General features: G+C 55.6%; 1 protein-coding gene across 4 annotated transcripts in view; it reads right to left on the bottom strand.

Moving 5' to 3' along the window:
* The window catches only part of LOC119103567 (four and a half LIM domains protein 2), a 193,128-nt gene that overhangs the window by 29,746 nt on the left and 139,288 nt on the right, over positions 1 to 24,094 (bottom strand). For 3 of the 4 annotated variants that reach the window (XM_037227155.1, XM_037227152.1, XM_037227154.1), the window contains one exon: positions 1,061 to 1,261. In XM_037227155.1, the coding sequence (XP_037083050.1) occupies positions 1,061 to 1,261 (201 nt within the window). Of the gene's footprint in view, positions 1 to 1,060; positions 1,262 to 7,798; positions 8,054 to 24,094 lie in introns of those variants that run through there. The other variant, XM_037227156.1, reaches the window with a different exon arrangement.

Below are 24,094 nucleotides of genomic sequence, written 5' to 3'. Positions count from 1 at the left end.
TCAGCAGTACCATATCGGCAGTGTCAGGCTCAGCAGTACCATATCGGCAGTGCCAAACTCAGCAGAACCATATCGGCAGTGTCAGGCTCAGCAGTACCATATCGGCAGTGTCAGGCTCAGCAGTGCCATATCGGCAGTGTCAGGCTCAGCAGTGCCGCGCCGACAATGCCAGGCTCAGCAGTACCGCGCCGGCAGTGCCCCACGGAGCGGCGCCAGCCCGTAGTCCAAACGGGCGGCTCCCCTTTCACCCGCGGCGCCGGTCGAAAATAGGCTTTGATTTTGGACGGTGTTCAGGGAACCAACGCTGGAATGCCTCGGGTAAAAACGGCTGCCGTCGGCTCTGCCGATAGGCCGACGGGGACCCGGCTGCGGGCGCACCAGCCGGCGGCCGACGTCCCTGAGCTTATGGGGGCCAGTGACGCTGCCCCGGCGCCGTCAGCGGGACGCCACCGGGCTGTGAGAGCCCCGCCCGCGCCGCGCACCGACCACGCGTGCTGTGTCACGTGCCTGGACGCGCTGTTCCAGGGGCGACGGTGTCAGCTGGCGGCCACATCAGCTGGATGGAACGCAAAAGAAGGGTCCGTATTCTCCACTAGAAATCTTTGCGTACAATGTTGAGACTCTTGATTGATTTCAGAAAAACCTGGTGCCAATGACAGCTGAGAATATGGCAACCTCACGTGAATGTTTTTTCCCATCCAAAAGGAGATAACACTCGGACGGAGTAACGATGTAGGCATCCAAATTTGAATGAGAAGCTCGGTCCCCCAGTTGTGTGCATCTGAGTATAACAGGTATGTACACACCTGTCTAGTGGACCGACAAAATCTATATCGGATCGAAGAATGCTGAAGGAGGAGTGCTCTGTGTGCACTAAAAGGGCAATCAGTCAAACCGACGATCTGTAACAACTATCGTTTGGGACTCAATGGCGAACTGATTGCTTAGTAGATGCCTCTCCCCGACCCGGCGTCGTCGCCGCTGCGGCCTGTCGGCGCGGCGTACATCGCACCCTCACCTTGGAGTCGATGCCGATGAGCCGACTCCATCGCACCCTCACCTTGGAGTCGATGCCGATGAGCCGATTGCACTCGTCGCAGGTGTTGGCGAACACGTTTTCGTAGCACTTGATGCAGTACGGGTGGTCGTCGCGCAGCACGTACCGCTGGCCGGTCAGCGACTCGTCGCACTGCCAGCAGCTGAAGTGGCCGCTGTGCCAGTCCTTGTTCATCGCCTTGGTGTACTCGCCGCTGAAAATCAACTGCAACAGAAGGCGCCGCGCTGTCAGAGCGCGGTGGAAGCGAGAGGGCGGAGAGTGGGGGAGGAGCGATGGGTACATCCACTCCGGGGAGCTACATACAAGATCAGGCAGCAGCATGTGCAACTCAGCAACGGAGGCTGAAGGGGAGCCGGTAGGGGCGAAGTCATCGCCGGACCCCAGGGATGTTGAGGAGCACGAGCAGAACACACTCTGCTCTGTCAGTTCCGGCAGAGAAGTTTCTAAGACCGTGCCACATGGCGTTGTGTTACACGTGTCACCCCGATCAGCACTCAGCAGTGATGCCCTCCAGCACCCATGCGATGGCCGAATCAACGAATGGAGAGATGCCACACACCTGAGTCGTGAACCACCGCTCGGAGGCACCCCTGACGTCCCCTCAGGGCATCATGTGCACGCGGGCGTCGCCAGAGGTTTCAAAACTTGGTGGGACGTGATTGCCGGCTGTTACGCCATACATCGATCACCGGTCATGATTAATGCTAGGGGATCTCGAGGCATAAGCGAAGGCCACTGGGGTCAGCACATCGCTTGGCACTCCAGTAACCTACGTGGAGCGATGAAAAACGTGAGCCAAAAAGAAGAATGTTCATGAACCTGGCACCCTTGCAACTTTATAAAAGACTTAGCCATTGTTTTGGCATACTTGATTCACTTGGCGGAGTCAAACCCGTCAGCAGTGAAAGCCCAAACCGGCACGTTATACGGTCTGTTATCTAGACAACACTGCTACTTTGTTTCGGGTGTATGTGTTTGTATTAAAAGCGCGTGATCACGTGTAGTGCTGAGGGTGTCCCGACGGGACGCTGGCCTGTAGCGACAATCAACTCAAGGAAATACGCAGGTCTGAATAATGATGAAGCCTTTTTCTTAATATGCCAGATTACGCAGCAACTGCACTGTTGTGAGCTGGGACCCTATTGTGCATCGCTGAGCCAAGTATACGAACGAGGAACTGGGATAAACCTTACAGTACATGTTTTCATGCTTGACTTCCAGTGGTATAGGCGCTTTACAACACGCTTGATTCGCTGCTAAAGAATGCCCATTGCATGAATGCAGAACATCCATCGTTACACGAAACATGCAGTCAAATGCTCCGCGCACGCACACGTACAACTATCAGAAACGTAGACGTGCTGTTCAACCAATGATCACGTGATCAAAAGCTAAGCAAGTATGCGCCAGCATTCAGCGGTGGAATCGGAGAGAGCTAGATGGGGTCTGACCGGCCCGGACAGTGGCACCCACACCACCGGGATCAGTGGGGCTCACTCGCCCCAGCCACCGCGCATAACGCACACACACATACAACATGGGCTGCAATGCCTTGTGGCCGTGGTTTATTACATCAGGGGACTGCGAACCCAGCCTATGGATGTGCGAGATATGTAGCTACAACTTCATTTAGACACGCAACTATGCTTTCGGATTAGTTTGATCCATAACAATTTTTAGACGACGAAAATATGTTTTAAATAAGTAATATGAATTAATTTAATATTCCATTTATTTTATTTCAATTTATTATATTTCAAATGATTTTAGTTCCATTCCTTTTATTTAATTTTATCCATTATTTCATACAACCATTTATCATTGACTTACTTATATCGATTTATAAACGAAAACATTATATCTTACTGCATGGAACTATAATGCTCTTGCGTGGACCACTAATATATACCAGACGGAAAATGGCTGAACACGCAAGTAATTTGGCCAGCAGTGACGTAGTCTGCCGTGAATGGATGAGCCAATGACCAACCTAACTAGAAAACGAACATCTTGACCGGGCCATATGAGCTTAAGCCAATCTGGTACAACATAACAAGAGCTTCAGCAGTCATCAATGCGAAGTGGCAGCTGGCGCAATGGCGTTTGGATAAGAAAAAGCCCGGATGAGATGGAAGACCTAACATTTTTGACACCGATTCACCACGTACCCGAGTCTTATATGTCTTGGCCATATTATATTAAACTCAATACAATTCGATAGTCGCTCATTGACTTCAACCCATGCGGCTCTCACGCACCATCAGTGAACCAGCCACCACGCAGAGGAGGTGCGAGGTACACCGGCGACCGTCGCGGAGATCTGCCGCGGCACCGGAGGCCGTGCTCGATGACGGGACGGCTCAATACCGGCGCGTGTCTGCACCCAGCATCTGATGGCTTACATAACGCCACCTACGACGAAGACGCGCTCTTCTTACGCCCTTGGCACCGCACGTGCCGACCTGGAGGCTGTCGTGCGGCTGCTAAGCGGCTGGGCAGCGCGACGAGCGAGCATCCGAGGACGCGACCGCCCGGCACACACGGCGATTGCACGCCAGCTGGACGCGCCACAGCCAGTAACGCGTGACGCAACGGCGCTCCTTCGCGACGGTCGCGCCGAGGCAGTAAGATGGGGCAGCTGACGGTCCAGCGAGGGCCTACGTTACCCCAGAAACAGAAGCGCACGCAGGGAGCGGTCGATGCCCGCACACTGCGTGCTGACACGGAGGTGCGCGAGATGCACTGAAGCGGTCGCGACGGCGAGTTAGAAGAAACAGAAGCGCACGCAGGGAGCGGTCGATGCCCGCACACGGCGTGCTGACACGGAGGTGCGCGAGATGCGCTGAAGCGGTCGCGACCGCGATCCGGCGTCGCTCGCCACGCGAGATGAGTGTGCTCGGCGGTTGCACCGGGTGGTCCAGCCTCACAACACTGGTGAGATGTCTCGCCATCTCCCGGATGGCCATTTTATACGTATGCCTAATTGTTCCAGCTTGATTGACAACAGCCTCAAAAAGGAGTCCTTTCTCAGAGAGGGATGCTGCAACGATGTGACATTTCAAATGTGGCAAAACAGACCAGCGTGCGTAAGGCTCTACAGCTGTTGAAGCCCACGACGGACGCATGCGGTCGAAGGGACCAGCTGGATCCCACGGGCAGTGAGAGCAGTGTGGAATTTGAGACGCACGTGCTTCCACAAAAAAACCCTTCGTACAAGACCAGCAAAAGCTACTCAGCAGCAAAGACAAGCATGAGTCAGACGCAGGTGAGACATGTGTATACAATTTGCGACATAATAAACGCATTAACCATCAGGTCATAAGGTCATCAGGTCATAAGCAGCGCACCATACTACCTAAGTTGATCATTTGTGCACGCTAATGATCTGGTGTCAGATCCGTGATGACACATTCGCAATAGGATTCCTAATTCAATTCTCAGCTCTATATGATTACGCCAGTGATAATATGACATTACTGAATGGTATCATTATTACATTTCCATTCATTTACATTAATTCCCTGATGTATAACCGCGAAAAGTCTGCTCCCGTGACGCCGCCCCGACATCGGGACGAAATGACGTTCTCCAGACGGAGCTAGCACGCCAACACAAGTCGAAATCGTCCAGAACCAAACAGTATTCAACCTGGGTGGCCAATCTGGGCTGGCAGCCCGCGCCGGCTCGGCATCAGGTCGGCGGTGACAAGTGCGGCGCAGTGACGAGCCTGTCACTGACGCCCGGCGTGACGCAGTGACGAGTCTGTCAGTGACGACCGGCGTGACGCAGTTACGAGCCTGTCAGTGACGCCCGGCGTGACGCAGTGACGAGTCTGTCAGTAACGACCGGCGTGACGCAGTGACGAAGCCGTCAGTGACGCCTGGCGTGACGCAGTTACAAAGCCGTCAGTGACACCCGGCGCGACGCAGTGACGAGCCTGTCAGTGACGCCCGGCGTGACACAGTGACGAGCCTGTCAGTGACACCCGGCGTGGCGCAGTGACTGGCTACAAACGGTGGCGAACGGTGGCGCCCTTCCAGACTGCGTCGCCTCTCTCCATTTGATCCCTCCGCCCCGCTGAACGGCACGAACGGTGTCGACACGGCAGAACCAATCCCGCATTGCACTTTTTGAAACTAGACCAGAAGGTAAACTGCATGGGTCTAGTAGGATCAGTGAGAACCGACCTAAAAAAGCAATACGCTGTCCCGCTTCAGACGGCAGCACAAACGGGAAAGAAAATCGGCCCCAGCAACAACAAACGTTTAAGGATTTGGGAATCGCTTCGGCCCCTAGTTATCACGAAAAAATCTGGTCGGTTCGAGCTCAAATTGACCCTAGCGGTATCCGTGTGCACTAAAGCCTCAATCTTCATCATCGTAAAAAGGCATGGAGCCGTTGCATGCTTGTGACATGCATCTCGCGCGACATACCGAATACGAGCGTTGGCAACGACCGTCCGTCCCTATGCCATCCGCCATATCCAGGTCCGGCTTGTCTGAGACGGGGCTGCACTGATATCCCAGTTTACCGTCATCCAAGAGCCTAGCGTCTGGTGATGGTGCAACCATATCCAGACAATGACACTCGGGATATCTAGAAGAGCTCCAGAAGCCCACTGTGACAACATGCCGTAGGCACAGGGTCGCACCGCCGCGATAAACGGTGCCGGTGACGACTTTTGCCAGTGAGGTGGGGTGAAGCATCGTTTCTTTCGTCAAGCACGTTTTTCTGTTTGCCCAGCGCGCTTGTATTGATGCTGTCGAAAGGGTCACGCCACCTGTTCCAACACTCGTGCTCGCTGTTTTGACGTGAAGCGTCCCGGCTGGACGCGCCAGATATGCCTACATCACGGCTAGATGCGCCAAATCTACGTCCAGAGCGACCGGGGCTCGGGGCGCACGGGACCGGCGTGACCCACGAAACCACCCTCACACGGTGTATTGGAAGGACGCACTGCGCTCAAAGGACCCGCGTGGTCTCTGCCACTGCGGAGCATTAGCATCTACAGTTTCCTCCACAGCGCGCTGCCACCTCAGACCGTTTATGTACATCACGCTGCGGACCTTCAGGGTCCATGCGTCGCTGCGCTAGCGCAAAGCGGACGCAGGAAGCACACGAGAGGATGCTCCAGCGATTGTCGGTGTGACAGCGAGGAGAAGCGCAGACTCTCGAGGCACAGCCGATGCTGAACAACGGGTCACCGAATACGGGTAGACATCGTAATCTGGACCAATTTTGCCGATTCCAGTTAAGCAGGGGTGCGGTGTCGTCACTGGAAGCCGCCAGAGGGGCCTAAACCAGCATATTGAAAGCAGCGCTGGAGGCATTTGCCCACATTTTGACGCGCGCACGCCTTGCGTCACACCGAGCCCGAACCTGAACCCGAACATTGAACCCGAACCACCTGATGATGATTTTTGGACTCTTCGGGCACGTCGACTGCAGCGGTCATTTTCCGCGCCGCAGCCCAATCGCCTGCCATTACGGCCAGGCGTACCCTGCGCTGTAGGGTTTTCATGAGCTCCACAGCCGCACAGGCGGCGCGCGAAGCTGGCCGCCTAGTCCAGACGTGCCGCCCGGCGCGCTCCAGGCATGTGTGAATCACAGTCTCCCCTCGACGGTGGGTGACGTCACATTGTTTCATCAGCGTCTCGGCCGGCGCTGAACGCCCGTCTCAGCTGTAGCTGTCATGGTACCAACGGCGCTCGCCACCGGCAGCCACGTGGAACGACGCCGGCTCGAGACAAACGAGAATTCCTGGGTGCCGACAAATTCCTTCAGTCGGGGAGATTCCCTCGGTCGGCGCGATTCGGGGAGCGAGGAGAGCGACGGCCGCGCGTCGGTCTGGGGCACGAGATTCCAGAAACGAGAACAGGTTTGTTAAAGCCACGACCATCCAAATATTGATCTCCCGGTGTAGCAGGATTCGTGAACACACTTTTAAAAAAACAGGCATCTTTGGCGGGCCCTTTCTTCTGCCTTTTTTCTCAGCCGGGACGAAAAGTCACCGGTAAAGATATTGTGGCCTACCTGTCAACCATTTTTATCAAGCGCATAAGCGCCCGGCGGCGGGCTGCCGTGGGCCCCATTTGCTGGGCGTGCTGGCGGTCGGGACCAGCCAGTCGTTTGTTTACCAGCAGCGGCCGAGCCGCGCGCCGGTGGGTCTCGCCCGTACACAGACCGCCCTTGCGACACCCAGGCGGCCTAACTTGACAACAAGGCCTGACGTCCTGACCTGACGTCCTGACCTGACGACCTGGCCTGACGACCTGGCCTGACGTCCTGACTTGGCGTCCCGACCTGACGACCTGGCCTGACGTCCCGACCTGACAACCTGACCTGTCGTCCTGATCTGACATCCTACCAGCCATGAAGTCCTGACATGACGACGTAACCTGACAACCTGACCTGACACCGGTGTAACGACCTGAACTATCGTCCTGACCCGCAACCTCCGGCGCCGCGCACCAGCACATCACACAGCCCCGGACACCACGAACAGCAGGAGGACGCCGACGGCGCACCACTCACCAGAGCAGACGTCAGTAAGAGCGCCCCGGCCGCGGCCACGCCGTCGCCTCGGCGGCGTCACCCGGCCGGCTCCACGGCCGACTGACACCGTCATCCACATGGCCTTAGTGCCTTAGCCGAATCGATCGCGCCCCGCGGACGCCCCGCAGATTTGGTCGGCCGGCGGAGGGCGGCGTGGCCGGTGCCGGTCGGCCGGAGCGCTCTTACTTCGACGTGACGGTCTTGACGCCGTCGCCGCCCGAGCCATCCTGCTCGGTCGTCGTCGTCTCAGTCGTGGTGGTCTCTTCGCAGCCGCCATCGCCAGCACGCTTGCGCGACTTCTTGGTCTTCTTGGTCTTCTTCTCGGTGACCACCTGGGTCTGGATCTCGCCCTCCCAGTCTTCCATGGTGGCCATCGACGACGGCTGCTGCGGCGGCTGCGACGCGGCTCGACGAGCACTCGGCAGTGAGCGTCGGGGCTGGTGGCGCCCGCCGCCGGCCCGCGCCCCGCGCGCCAGCGCACGCCGCAATAACGAAACGCATCGGCCGCCGCCTCGCCTGCCCCGGCCGCCACCGGCCGCGCGTTATTGCCGTCTGCTCCGCTCGCTTTGCAAGACGTCACGGATTGGTGCTGGAACAGGCCTCTTCTCTCCACCCATGTTAAAAATAACGTTACACTCGATTTGGAAACAGGTCTCCGTGCCAAACAACCGTTGTTAATTGCAGACGCGCGTGCCGCTGTTCCGGCGGGGACTGCAGCGCGGCTCGGCTGACAGCAGCGCACGGCGAAGATGGCTTCATTATTACGATCGTCTCTCGGGCCGCCTCACACCTGGGACGTTCGCTGATCCGGAACGGGCCGGCGGGCGTAGGAAACAGCGTCAATATCGCGAACGGCGATGCAGATGATCGCCTCGCAGCCTGCGTCCCATCACGACCGTTCTCGACCGACAACAGCCTTCCAATCAACGGCGCGTTGGCGGGGCCGCGCACATCGGTCAGAGCGACCACCTCGCTCGGGCACTGAACGGTGGAACGCGTCCCCCCCCCCCCTCTCCCATTCCCGGAGGCGCCCGTTCTGGCCAGGAGCCGGGCCGCCGCTGGACAGCGTCGACAGCCTGAACCAGGTCAGCTGGCGGGCCGCGGCCCGTCCTGGCCGGAAACTCGACAGGCGGCGCTCGGCCAAGGCCGGCCTCGGCTCCGGGACCGGGAGCCGGCCGGAGCGGGAGCCGGAGCGGCAGCCGGCGCGTCCGCCGCTCGTGCAGGCTGGTAAACAGCCGCGCCGCCGCCCGGTGTGGCGGCGAGGCGTCCGGCCAGAGCCCGGTCAGCCGGTCCGGCCGCCACCGCCGCCGCCGCGCCTCCCGGCATGCGGTGACGCGTCGTCGTGCAGCGCCCGCCGGCTGCGCCCGCCACACGCCTTATAAGGCTAAGCGCACCGGCGCGCTCTTCGTCAAAAGCGCGGGAGACGGCGGTGGCGGAGAGAGCCGCCGGCCGCCTCTGACTCAGCCGTCGGGTGACCCGGGGTCGCGCCGGTCGCGCGGGTCAATGGAGCGTGGGTGAAGGTCGCGGCCTCGCCGGAGGAGGCGATGTGGCGCCGTGGAGCTCCCTGATTGAGGCAATTTATGAGGTAATGTACGAGGCACGTTGCATAGCTTGCGCAAGTGCGCCTTCACGGTCCGTTGAAGCCGGTTGAGGACGACACCAGGCCCAGCTGTGGACTGCCGAATGGCGGCGGCCATGTAAATGATTCACAAACGGGTTCTTACTGGTTGCTATGACAACAGGTCGTGGCACCAGTTGTGTAATAACAAGTGCTCGAGCGCGGTCCACCAAGGTTACTGCACGTGAACTGACATCAGTTTTGCCCGAACGATAGTGCGGATAGGAGGCTGATCGAGGTAAATAAAATACAAAGGATGCTGTAGTCGTAGGTGATGGGTCGTAGGTAGGTCGTAGTGGATAAAATGCTCATTAACTTTTATGTTTATGTTGCCATAAAACTTGATACAACACCCAAAATGGCCGCGTACTACACAAGAGCATCGAATCCAGAGTAAGCTTGGCACACGCGTGCTTCCCGTCTGCACTCTGATCTCACACGTCCTCGGGCCGACAGGTCTGAGCTGTGTCGTTCTGGCTTCCAGACAAGGTCAGACCAGTACCACACCTCTCTGTCCCCTGTCCCGCTCTCTTTCGAAAGACCGGGACCCAGCACGAGCCAGCGCCCTCGCCACGGACGCGGCCCGTGCCGCAGGCCGGCAGACGGGCTGGGCGGCGCGCGCCACCCGGCCCCGGGGCGACACCAGTCGGCGGGGGACGGCCGGGACCGACGAGGAGCGGCCGGGGCCGGCGGGGCCACATGCAGAGCTGCGGACTGCGGGCCGGGAGGGCCTCGGCCGGCGGTCTCAGCGGCCCCACTGGGAGGCACTCGCTAATGGCTCGACTGGAAGGCACTGACCGACACTGAGAGACGGACAGCGGTAAGCGACGTTGCAAAGGACGACGTCCGTCTTCAGAACTGAAGTAATTGAGTGGTGGGAGAGGGAGATAGCAGGGAAAGAAGCTAACACTGCGGGACGACATGGCTGCATACGTTTGTAGGAAATCACAGCAGGCCTTAGACATTTCAGCTGCACCACATGCCGTGATGCACTTTTTCCGAGATATTGTGGACCCGTTTCCCTGTCCGTCTTTGCTTCGGCTCTATGATCTTCAGCTTACTCCTCTTCACACCAGTTCGTCCTCTGTATAAAGCACGCAATCGTGATTTCCGAGTCGTTCATGGTCTCCAGACTAGTCTTCGCTCAACTTAGTCTTTCGGGGCTTATCGCTTCTCAGACGCGGGCTATTTGTGGACAACTGGGCTGCCAGCATCGGTCAATAGACAGAGTTATCTTTTCCAACAGAAACCCACAAATTAAATGTCAAACGAATACTGATTTTATCGGAGAAGCGTTGCAGAGAATTATCGGACGAAGCCTGTCACTCGGACAAACCTGTACATCACTGAACGAAAACTTTTTCTTTTAGTGGATGGAATAATTGTTTCACTTATCGTCTTCGCCTCGCGTGTAGGTATGTGTGCCACGTTTCGACTGGTCAACGCTCAAACCGTCGCCAGACGTTGCGGAGTTCTGAGAATGGCTGGATGATGTTTGCCTTTCAGTCATACACTCGTCACAACCATAATTCTTAGCTTGGATGTGCAGGAATTCGAACCAGTATCTTCTGACCGCGAGTCCAGTGCTTTACCAACTTCGCCAACCGGGAAGGACGGCAGACTATCATTCGCTTGGCTTACATAACGACGTCTTCAACCTGACGCCTAGCAAACTGGCCTGACGTCGCCCGGCGACCGGCGTACTGGCCTGACGCCACCTGGCGACTGGCGTACTGGCCTGACGTCATCTGGCAACCCGCGTACTGGCCTGACGTCACCTGGCAACCGGCGTACTGGCCTGACGTCACCTGGCAACCCGCGTACTGGCCTGACGCCACCTGGCGGCCGGCGTACTGGCCTGACGTCACCTGGCGACCGGCGTACTGGCCTGACGTCATCTGGCGACCGGCGTACTGGCCTGACGTCACCTGGCAACCGGCGTACTGGCCTGACGCCACCTGGCGACCGGCGTACTGGCCTGACGTCATCTGACGACTGGCGTACTGGCCTGACGTCACCTGGCAACCCGCGTACTGGCCCGACGTCACCTGGCGACCGGCGTACTGGCCTGACATCACCTGGCAACCCGCGTACTGGCCTGACGTCACCTGGCAACCGGCGCACTGGCCTGACGTCATCTGGCAACCAGCGTACTGGCCTGACGTCACCTGGCGACCGGCGTACTGGCCTGACGTCACCTGGCGACCGGCGTACTGGCCTGACGTCATCTGACGACTGGTGAACTAGCCTGACGTCACCCGGCGACTAACAGGTCGCACCAGCTCAGCAGATCTGCTCTTCACACACGAAAATCCTTCTTTGGGCTCGCCATAACTGCGTGCAAGTGAAGTGAAGACGTCAGTGAAGTGAACGTCCTTGTCAGTGAAGACGCGCATCGATGTCGCCCTCATAGGGCGGCTCAAGCGCGCCCAGCCGACTGGCCGGGCAAAGACGCCCAACCGCCAACTCGGCGACAGGAGACGGACGCTTTCTATGCGTTCGGTCGCATCTCGCCGGCGCGGCAGAGAGTGTGGGTTCGGCCACAGGCGCCCACGGCGGTTGTGGGTTCGGCCACAGGCGCCGGCGGCGGGTGTGGGTCCTGTCACAGGCGCCGGTGGCGGGTGTGGGTTCGGTCACAGGCGCCGACGGCCTTGGATGTGCCTGATCACTTCGCGCGGGCAGCCGTTACCGGTTTCTTGAGGCGAGAGTGCGGGGGCTCAGCCCAAGACAGCCGGTCGGCCGGCCGCTGACGTCAGCCGTCTTTGAAGCGCGCTCGTGACGTCATACTTGTCACGGACGCTGAGCGTTGTATGCCGGGAGGGAGCGTCACGACGTGGGAGGAAATAACGCCTGAGGGGACCGGTGAACAATATCACGGAAACATGTCAAGAACCATCGGACGCGAGACGGCCAAATATAGAAACCATAACACGCGCTGACATTTTTGAAATATCGATGTCGGGATTTCAGTTATGGTATTTTCGGGCACGAGATGTGCAAGTTACATATCATACAAGTAAAGTACAAATAAGAGACGTCGCGTATTTCGTGGAATTGCATATGCTGAGCCATTAAGGTCCGTTTAAGAAACAAAGCCCTGCTGTCGCCTCTGTAAGCCGCGTTTCCATGCCAGCAGTGTAATGCGGCATTCAAGCTGTGCGACATCTTGCCGGAGGTCGTGAGCCGGCATAACTTATGTGAGGTCATAGCGCAAATGTGCGCAATGCACGGGATTCGTGTGTTTAACGCCCGAGGACTGTTATAATGAGAGCAAGCGACGGGGGCAGTAAGCTCAGATACTATGTTTCAGCGCACTGAACTAGCCAAATAGAGTCTGCATTATTCTACCGCAGTGATCTTTAGGAAGGGCACAAATAATGTCGATGGTACCCTTACATCACTTGCTTCACAAAAAGTGCTCTGGCACGCAGAGCTCGATCCGACCGTCCGAGACTCGCGTCCAGCCCGCGCCGCCCGAGGCACGAGTTCCAAAGCGGCCCGCTGCCCGGCGCGCGTGCGCTAGCGGCCAGAGCTGTCGTGGTGGCGCCATGGGCACAGCCACCGCTGGGAGCCGTCCGCACTTCAGCCGCGGCGCAACCGCAGCACTGCCTGGGGTCAGCCACAGCACTGGCTGGGGTCAGCCACAGTGTGGCGCCTTCCAACATTACCGGCCATTACCGCCGTAACGGCTCAATTACGACAGCGTATGACTGGTGAGGGGTTGGAGGGGGGGGGGGGGGGGGGGGGTAGGGACCACGGACCACCATTCGCAACCCACTCGACGGGCAACGCGCTTCTGAACAAAACTTTAATATTTTGTGTGCATCATGTATGCTCTGTGTGCTTTTCCCTGGCCTCGCATCCGCTCTACGGTGCACCAGAGAGCAGGCAGTCAGTGTCCAAACGTCACGGCCGGGCGGACTCGACCGGAGCGTTTTAATCATGGCCATGAAGTTCAAGAACACCATAACAGCTTCCTCGAACGACAGAGCGTGAATCACAGCGCTGCCTGTCAGCATCAAAGCACCACATTGCCTCTACGATGTCAACTGGCAACAAATGCTAGGATTAGCTTTTCCAAACACTCGGAATTCCAGCGCAGTTTTGGAGCATGCAAAGCTCTCATGTCAAGCAGCAATCGCTTCGGAAAATAAACAAGCGATTGAGCCGACAGCCATGCTCAGGGCCGGTGCCACCAGCTTACCACTAGGTGGGCAGACACTTCTCCATGGGGCCTCTGCCGCGTTAGGGTTCCCGCGGATCACAGAGGCCTCCTTATGAATAACGTTCCATCACACAACTTAAATACCGCAAACCTAAAACGGTAGCGATGCTGCTGTAATTGTACTGCCGCGACGCACGCCGTCGCTGCACCGCTTCTGTGGACAGCAGAGGCGGCGCCATGACCTTCTCGGAGGGCGGGCGGGTACTCATGGTGGACCTCCACCGTAAATGGGTAAAGGAGGCCTCCCAGCACGATGGTCATGACTGCTCCTGTAGTTATCTTACATGTGTCCTGCCTACCTGCCGGAGCCTGATCCCTACTCGAGCAACCTGACGGTGCCGTTCCTGTTCCTGAGACATTGCCGAGGGTCCGCGCCCTCAACCGACATACGGCTAAGTAACCAGCACTGGATTGAACAAACATGACGGTATACGCTGGTTCTGTTGATGCATCTACATCGCCTGTTCAGGAGCTCGTCAACCAGACGGCAAACGTCAACAAAACAATGCTGAAATAAACTGTCATCAGAAAAATAACCTCGAGCCGACCGCATGCAACGTAAGATTTTTTCAGCTGAGAGATCCTCGTAACACAACAGCCACGTTCAGCAGACTTCTGTGCACACTACCACATGACCGCCGGTGAGCGTCCGGACCGCCGGCGGCCGCAGATGTCCGGCTGACGGCACCGCGGCCCCCAACCGGAAGGGGAGAGGCGACGGCCGCCCCGCCGGCCGAGCGGCGTGGGCGGGCGACGGTGCTGCCGCGGCGCGGCCGGCGGCCGCACTGCGCTGGCAGTTCGTTACGGCGCGCGGGGCGGGCGCCGAAACTTCGATGGCAGGGCGACAGGGCGCCGCCAAAGTACACAGGCCCGCCCCAGAAAGCGCCGGCGCCGGAGCCAGCCATGATCTCATGGGCGGCGACCTTTTGCCGCGACGCGCCGTCCCGATGGGAGGCGCGGAGGCACCCGCGGCCGCTACGTGACGCGCCGCGAACTCGCGACCCACAAGCTCCGCAATCCGACAGCTGGCCGGAACGTGACGCTCGCGCCTTGAAGAATGCACAGTTTGCCGGCGCTGATAAATGCTAAGGTTATGTTACGTGATGCAGATGAGTCAAACAAAGCGCTTGAGACGTGCTTAGTTCGGTTTGTAAATAGTTCATAACATACACTACACATCAAGGAATTGCGACACCAGATATGCTATAACCGTGATATATAGGCTATGTTTCGGACCCTTCCCCTGAGCCCCTGTCACTGCACAAGTCTCATATAACGCTAACATGTATGTTGCTTAATCCAATGTCTTAGGTGCCACCCGCGAGAAAGCATAAATACCCGAATATAGCCTTAGATAGAAAAGTTTTTCGAAAATGCGTTTGGTGGCAGGCGCAGAACGTTGATGCACCCGCCCGGGTTTGTACGGTATGCCTCTTTTTATATCCGTTTGCTCTTTACGTTGTATTTTATGTTTTACTTCAGTATTAGTATGACGCGATGCTGATGCAGTGCAGTGCTGTGTAATGAGCCTGCATATCGTTGTCAGTCAGGTTTCTTAAAGCTATTTCTTAAGTTTGTTGAAGAACGCTTCTCACGAATCCCATCTCTTCACTATGATCCAAAGCTGGCCCCGAACTCATGCCTGACAATGTCATTGAAAAGGAAACAAATAAATTGGATAATTCTATTTAAAAAGAAGCCGTCCTCCGTTAACCATGTCTAGCCGCTGGTGCTGCCATTGCTCGTGAAATTTTTGGCGCTGGTTGCGATGTCAGAGCCTGTAAACACTGCAAACGGCAAAACCTTTGAGCCGATGTGTCGAGACGGAACGCATTACTTGGCTTGGCGGGCGTTAGGAATGCAGTCAGATGAATGCTGGTTCTCGACAGAGCATGCAGAGGACCGGTGTTAGCCTGGAGGTCACTGGAGGCGTGCATGAAGGGTTATTATTGCTCGTCCGGTGAGAAAGGTGCAAATGGGGGAAAGGTGAATGAACCTTATAGAAAAGTCATTTGATCGGTGCAAAGCGAAACAGAACTTCATATGTGAAATTTTGAGCAGCCTAAATACCAGCCGCCCATCAATGGTTGTTTACGTCGTCGTTTCAGCATCTGGTCCTAAATCCGCCGCCAGCGCGAAGCACCGAGTTTTAACGGCCTCCACAAAGAACTAATAAAGTTGCCAATCTCTACGTCAGGAAGCGAGAAGTAAGATATAGACTGACACGAGAGACAACGAGGGAACGAAGGACAACACAAAATGATACCAGTCTGATCGTGCAGGATGATTGCAAGTACGAGGACGCTCACGTTGTGCTAGTGAAAAGCAGTGGTCACAAGAGGGGCGATTAAAGCCTGGTAATACCCAGCACAAGCGCAGCCAGGAAAACCGCATTTATTTTCACTATATCTTCAGACAAAAATCTAAAAAAAACAGCGGGATGAATTCCCACTTAGTTCCACGCTGTACAAAAACGTCTGGCCGCGCTTCTGCTACCTAGGGCTAAATATCGCGCTGGATGTACTCTATACCCCCGCCCCCCCCCCCCCCCCATCTGCGTCTACTTCTTTCGTCTGCACTCCGTTGCCGATAACAGAGCATGGGTCGATGCTGCGCCGACTTATGCTGATGGAATCTGCATAAGTCTCGCTTCTAAGTCGATGAAGCTGTGTGAGGCAAAAATATATAATATATATATATATATATATATATATATATATATGTCTGTATATATCACTTGACATGTCTTGCATACTGGAAGGTTGTCACAAATTCGTGTGGAAAGCGTAGGATTCTCTTCATATAAAGAGATGAAGAAAAATGCGTGCAACAATGTGTAGCCTGGTGCACATCTAGGTGGTCGACTGAACGGTGGCGTCAAGCGGGAACAATTTTGGTGCGGAGAAAGAGGGGGCTATGGGTTGCGTAAATTCAGTCTCCATTCCGGTGTATGAAAGCATCGCATGACGCATATCAGTTTTTCAGGGCCTATGAAAAACGTCCACTTAAAAAGCAAGCAGGTATACCAAGCGGTTTTCCCATCTTCTTTTGTTCTAAAACGGGCGAGAAAATTGTTAATTCCAAATTATCTTAGAAGTAATTAATAAGGTAAATAACAATGATGGTGGTCAATCCCAGCAAAACGCTCAGCGACAGAACTGCTCCCAATTTTACACATCTCCTTCGACTGACGGCACCGTACCGCAACAACTAAAGTACTACTGTGGCGGAGGCATCACCAGAGTGCACTGGCCTCTAGGAGTGTAGTGTATTAGCCCTTATTAGAGCCTAAACTTCGCAGACTATTTCACAGCGCAGACCACAAACGGCCTGAAAAGGGAAGATGGCGTGCATGAATCCGGAGACGATACCACAACATTGTGTGTACATAACACAAAATAGTAGTGATTTGTTGATGGGCCCAATTCGCTCAATACGGCCCTCGTGCGCATAGCTTGCAGGCATGGTTGAAAACGATCTCCAGTGCTGGAAAATGAGCTCCGATAATTCAAGGCATTGGTTATTTCCATATGCAATGTCATCTTAAATTTAGCTAAGCCCAGGAGCACATCAAATTTTCCGAAGCTAGGTCGCTTAGCTTACATGCCTCATCCAGCAGCTACCCATGTTTGTGGATAAGTGTGAGGGCAACTAAATTTCGGGCCAACGATATGATTGAAACGCTGGGAGAAAGAACACAAATTTAAAGATGTCCCTCATTCGGTTCCTTTTCATTATCAAGGCACCAGCATAGGTATCTTGTAAGGATATCTCAGATATACCGCGCCAGGAAACAACACTTTACACAGCACTGATTTAGAAAGGAAAATCGTCTGTGCTGTGTCAGGCTTCAAAACCACGACACAACGGGGCCTGCTCAACGGATGCGATTACGCGAGAACGAGACCGTGATCCAGCGATGTCATGTGGAGGCGCGGGGCAAGTTTTAGATCATGCACGTTAGTATATGCCAAACGCAATCAGTCCCATCCCTCCCGTCTCGGGGATTCAGAAGGCACAGCCTTAAACGCGGAAGGAACATCACTAGCTCCTTAAAGTGGTGATGCCTGTACACATCATCACTTGGTAATGTAAATAACAGATATTGATTAATAGCGCACAGTCCCGGAGTTTTTTTTAAGTCGCATTACTGCACAAACAGACCACGCATTTTGTTCTTATGCTTGGTTCCATGCCCAACCGGAAATGGATGGACAAGATGCGGCGACCAGGCCATGCGCTCGTCTTGTTCAGAAGAAGCCGTAATAATTTGGTGACTTTGTTGCATTTTGTCTAATCTCAAATTTGCTACGCTTTGCAATCATAACAACATTATGAGAAGCCAGCAATGAAAAGTCGACGCTGGCTTCATATTTCTTCACATGCAACGTTGTTTAAACCAAAACGTTATCACGAAAGACGGTCTCCTTTCTCCAAGTCATACCGAAAAAAGCCGTAAGCAGTCATAACCATGTTGTCACAAGAGGCTCCGAATGGGATGCTTTACTGGTAAAGATATTGAAGCATGTACCAGATATAGTAAAACAAACTCACTTATACCTATCGGCACACTTTTAAGCAGAAGACTGCTCCAGACAACACAGCTTCTCTGTTTAGAAAATATGCTCCTCGATGCCTCATTGTTTGATTACGTTATCGTACTTTGCACGACATTGATTGAGATCCAGTTGACGGCCGTTATATCTGGAGATCGTGTTCACATAAGCCATGTAAACGACTCGGTCATTGCATGCTTCTCGGCCCTGATCGTCGGATGGCCTATGGAATGGCAGAATTTGAACGACGTTATTGTGACGTCATGAATGCCAAAGTTACCGTGGAATACTCTCGCAAAAAAGTCTTCCATTCTCGCGGGCGCGCAGCGCAGAAGCCAAAAGGGGCTCAGGCCTTGAAAAGGACAGGGCTGTGAACTGCACCGAAAGGTCTTCAAGATAGATATTTCAGTTCAAAACCCCAAACGTGGAACGCTCCCTTGAAGGCTGGGTAAGGGTGAAAGAGGGGCATTTCCTTTTCCCTAAGGAATTTGTTTTGAATGACACATAATCAGTCTGGTACCGGGGGTTTCTTTATCGGTCGTCCTGTATCATCTTAGCTTTGATCCCGAGTGCGTTCCATCCGCAGTATCCCCCCTCCCCCTTGGCGCCCATTTATAATTTTGACCTGCCAATATGCTGCACTGTGATTTGCTCCCACGTGACCGAGCATGCAGTTGTTTACATCGTGACGCACGGCGCGACGAGTCACGCGCCACGCCGCTGAATCTGGACCTGATACTTCGATGGAACACACTGTCATTCTTTCATCCTTGCTGCATTGAAAAGGCGCGCAGATTCAGGAAGCAATGGGTGTCTGAAACGACAGCATTTTGGTAATACCCGCTGGAAGCCCGACGGCGTGAGATACTCTCATTCTCTGCTGACAAAACCGCCCCGATCTCGGAGAGGTGGATGCTACCTTGCTCCCGGCATTAACAACGACGGCTTTTAACCAGCGCAGTCACTCTTCCATCTTAATTACGGGGCAGCGCGAGGCACGCGCAACAGCCCCGGAATCCACCGCACGTGCAAAAAGCCAGATCCTGAGGAGGTGTTTACGCCCGAGGTGGGTCGTCCTGCCAGGAAAGAAAGAGAGCAGGTGCGCAGGGCTGTCGGCCGCCAAACAGGCAAAAACCACCGTCCTTCAGCGCGTTCGCGGCACTGGCCAGGCTGTGACCTCCCGTGACGCAGTCGGCCGGCCGGCCGGGCTGGCCAGGGTCCACGTGACAACGCTGCGGCCGGACTGTGGGACGCGGAGGACCAGCGGCGGAAGAGGCCGGCCTGGTCGCGGCGGCGCCGCCAGGGCGCGGGCGCGACCCCGTGACATTCAGGATGGGGCGAACGGCAGCCGGCTGTCGCTGGCAGCAGAAACAATGTGTATTTCTGCTCTGAACCGGGTCCAGCTGGCGGGCTGCGCCGGCGGCGCGGGGCCCTGCCGATACTCACCTTCCGTCCGGGCAGCGCGCGGGGCGGGGCGGGGCGGGGCGGGTCGGGGCGGGTCGGGTCACGAGCGCTCAGGTCAGACCGCCGGGCGCCGAGCACTGTGTGCCGGCGAAGGCGGAGCGGTGTCGTCCGGCGCGCGCGGCTATTTTGCGCGGCCGGGAGCGGGCCAAGCTAAGCCGATGAGCAGTCGCTCGCGCGGCGCCGCCCGTGACCGGACCAGCCAATTTTAGCGTCGTGTCCGTAGTGACTAACGACGGGGGTGGGGCTGGCGCTGATTGGGGCGCAGAGCCGCCCGGTTCACGGCCACGTGGAGCGAGCAGTGTGGCGGCCGAACGAATGGGAAAATGTTAAATATCGGCACGTGCAAATCATCTATTTCGATTTTAAATGGGGGAGAGTCAACTGCGCAAAATTTGGACCGCTTGGCTGGAATAAAAGCTGAGCCTGCGCTCAGTGTTCACTGTTCAGACCTATCTTTGGTCCTAGACAATGACTTTGTGGGATGCGTTTAGCTTCGCACTCCTTCGGATGACTTTCGGATGACCTTTCAGAAAGCCTCCACCCACACCATGTGCAGACAAGAACATTCGCCGCAGTGCTGGTTTGGTGCACGCACAGGTCCTTCAGGGCAGCCGGGCTTCAGCTGAGTCGACTAACGACCTGTGCGAGAATATTCATAGATTTGGGCGCTTGTCAGGTCTCGAATTCCTCTTGGAGCAGTCTGGAAAAATCCTGTAGAACGCCAGCCAACAAAAATAAAGAGAAGCGACAGGAGGGAAGCTACATAATGGAAGTGAAGCGACAACATTCTAATGACCTCGCTTTTGTCTGATCATTTGACTACTGGCCTCATTATGTACAGTAATGACTGTGGTCGACACCACGGCCGGGCCACCACGGTCATCTGTCAAAATGTCGCTCATAATCAGAGAAATGAAGAGATAAGTTCGCTGTGACGCCTGTGACGCGTCTGAATTACGGTCCCCAACTTAAGCCGGCGTTGGGCCGGCGCAAGGGCGGACGTGTGACTGGTTTGGTCCCCAATATTTCTTCCTGGGAACAGGGTCCTGCTTTGTGGTTCCGAAACCAGACAGAGCCTAGGAACAGTCTGGAATCAAGCCAAGGAAACCAGCAGTAACTGGGATACAGCCTGAATTTCGACTCAAAAGATCCAGCACGCACCTGGATCCCCAAAAACCAGCCTGAATTTTAAGCCGGCATATCCAGCAAGCATCTGGACATCCAGAATTCGGCCTGAGGCTAAACCGAGAGAACCAGCAAGATCTACACTCTGAGCTCTAAACACTCACCCTGAGCCTGAAGTGCACATAGGGATCTAACCGCGACCATGATCCAGCCTGGGATCATGCTGCGCAATCCAGCCAGAACCAAGACACACCTTGTAACGTGTAGAATTTAAGACAAAATAGATCCAGCTCAGGGTTAAGGCGGGGATGCAGCAAGAACTCATGCCTAGTTTGGAATGACTTGAAAGGAAGAAGCCGCAGCCAGAAGATCACTTGGGAGTTATTTTCCGCCTTGCGCCATTTTGGGGCCAAACATCAGCTTTGCGGGTTCGCGCAACTTCCAGATTTGTCGGTTTCAAGATTCAGTTCGAAGCTTTTGATTGAATACATTTCTGGGATGAACGCCCACGCTGAGCAGCGCTTGTTGCGTGAGCCCTGACGTCACCGCCCGATCGTGAGATTCAAGGTCAACGGCAAAATTCGGCGGCGAAAGCTTAACGTGCCATTGTTTTGGTTGAGAAGGCTAATCTCATTGAGGACAAGACTCTTGACGTGCAGTTACTCGATGACACCAAGTTCAAAAGCGCCATCAGCTTCGTTTCACGTCAAACATCATGCGGGGATGGAGCACGATTTGATATATGGCATATATGTTGTGACGGGGATAAAGCGTGATTCGGTGGTGCAGAGAAGAGAGTCACGGGAGGAGCTCTGAGCCAAGTAAGGCTTTATAGCGACTACAAACTCTCTGAGTCAGCTCACACTACTCATTAGAGGAGCTAAACGTGCACTATTCAGCTCAGCTTGATCAGGGTCTTAAATCAAATACAGAGTATGTCATGTTCACATTTCGTCATCATAAAACAAGGATGATAATAGAGCAGAATATCATACATTAATATTTGTTCATCATAAAGCAATAAATCAGTCGCCTATAACAATCAATCACGTCAAAATTCAACTACTCGAAACTTCATGGCTACATGGGTATAGGCACTGCGTACTTGTACTTATTGTCCCTGTGTTGGCCGGCTCATCTGAACCGACGCGCCCGGGCACGGCACTAAGCACGCTCGGCGCACATGTTTATACTCATTTGCGCCGCAACAAGAACAACGGCGATCTGGCAGCAGCGAGCCTGTTGCTGGTTTGGTGCAGTCCACACCCTGGTACTGAATGGCTTCAAACCATTGCATATTTGTGCAACATGGCCATTTCCCTTCAGGCGACTGTTTCATGATCTGCTGAAATGCAGTCTATTTGCGGTCTTACGCACTCGTCTTGGTGCAGTTCGCCACACATCGAAGACGGAAGAATTATTGAGCAGCCAAAGTCTACCCGCGATTTTCAGTGATCCTGTCGCCTCCAACGCCAGGTGTGTACATTGACAGCAATCGATTTCTATGGTCACATGTTATTTTAGTTTGTTTTGTCATCTGCTCCCGGAATCATGGAATCTGATAACATGCCGCCGCCAACCGCTGCGATCTGCTTCCGGAATCATGGAATCTCGCACCATGCCGCCGCCAGCCGCTGCGATGCCGTCTCAGCAGCTTGGCTCCTGCGCCTCTATGGCTTGAGAGATCCCAACTCGCATGAGTCAGCTAGTGCGTTGGCTACCCAGAAGCGGCGTGCGCCTATCAAACTGCGGTGAGTTACAGACAGCAACACCGCATGACGTGCACGTGTTTCTCGTAATATGAGAGCCACACGCCACTAGCTTCCGCCAACCTATGCGTATTTGGACCCGCCCTGTCCAGGTGACGTCATGTAAGGATAGCCCCTGCTGCTCTAGCCTGCTCCTCGTTCAAAGCATCAACGGGGCGGCGGGTCAGGGGCAGGGGTCAGGAGTGACTGGTCTGGAGCAGCGGGTCAAGGGCGACGGGTCAGGGGCGGCAGGTCAAGGACGGTGGGTCAGGAGCGGCGGGTCAGGAACGGCGGATCAGGAGGGGCGGGTCAGGAGCGACGTGTCAGGAGCGGCGAATCAGGGGCAGCGGGTCAGGAGTGACCGGTATGGAGCAGCGGACCAGGGGCAGCGGATCAGGAGACGGCCCCGGCCGGCCGGTCGTGCGGCTGCGGCCGAGCCGCCCTCGTCGCCAGCCCTCGCAGGCCATATGACCGGCACGCAGCCGTCGGCGCGTCTGACGCCCCGTGATCTAGCGGCTCGTACATTCTCGACTTTCGCTTGGCATGGCCAGCCCACCATGAGCGCCCGGAATTCCTACATGTAGCAGTAAGGCCGTGGCGCGGGAAGGACAGAGCCTAGGGGGCGGGCGGGGGACAAGCCCCAAGCGTTCTGAAAATTTAGTGTTGGCCCAATGGACGTTGACTAAAAAAAACCAACAGCGGCATCAGCCCCAATCTAGCAGGAACTATTCATCCGCCCCACATGGAGGGAAAAAGGGTGGAACAGCGGACCGGCAGTCCAGGGCATCACGATACGGCCGTGATCCACGCCAGCTGTACGGCTGTCATGCAACTCTCGACGTCCATCTTGTCTGTAGATGGGGCATGGCGATGTGCCGCTCAGGCCACCTTGGTCGAACAGACAGGGGCTGATGTACAGTTTTATATTCAAACTGAGGCGTAATTGTCATCCAGCGACAGCTCGAAGGCCGAAGTTCCTCGCCGGCCAGTTTTCTACAAATCTGCGGTCGGGTTTCTGGGTCGGCACGTGTTTCAAAGGAAGCTTCCGAGGCTGTGTTCGGAGACACTGCGCAGTTCCAGTATCGACAAAACGGGCTGAACCAGCGCGACCTGCAGGGGTCGTGAGTTATTCCTCCCCTCAAAGCAGCGTCAGCGTCGACACTGCGCTAACGCTGCCGCCGGCAGCAAACATCCGCCGACAAACTCGGTGCGACAGCGCTCGCGAAGACGTTGGGGTGCAGCAGCCGGACATGTCCTCCACCCGTCTCAGGCTATCGGAGGCCTGACGTGCCGCCAAGCCCGTGTTCAAGACAGTTGGAAGACTGGCTGGGGCTGAGGGAGAGTTCGGCGAATTTCGCGGCTGATATGCCGGCCGAATCCACCCAGAGGCGCGTGACAAACTTGGCAGCAGCTTCCCAGAAGCGAGTGACAGCCGGGCTGCATCGCACCATGCTGCTCCGTCAATGGCATGAAATGATGAGCAAGTCGTCACGTCTTTGTGTCTTTTATACAAAATAGGGGTGCAAATTTACGAACTATTTGGAAAGCTTTGGGTCACCTTACATAGTTTGCTTGTCACTCAGAACTCATTCGTGTGTACCCGAGAGGGCACCGATTTAATGCAGCGAAGTCAAAGACAAGCTATGAGATTTTCTACCACACCCTCAGGACTAAAAACAGCGCGATCACAGCACAGTGCAGCGCCTACGAACCACAGGCCCACGTCCCGCCCCGAAAACACCACCA

The sequence above is a fragment of the Pollicipes pollicipes genome, unplaced genomic scaffold (assembly GCF_011947565.3).
Source record: "Pollicipes pollicipes isolate AB1234 unplaced genomic scaffold, Ppol_2.1 Scaffold_5724;HRSCAF=6776_pilon_pilon_pilon, whole genome shotgun sequence".
Taxonomy (NCBI): Eukaryota; Metazoa; Arthropoda; class Thecostraca; order Pollicipedomorpha; family Pollicipedidae; genus Pollicipes; species Pollicipes pollicipes.
The sequence above is the reverse complement of the archived record's forward strand: the minus strand, read 5'-3'. Positions and strand labels throughout refer to the sequence as shown.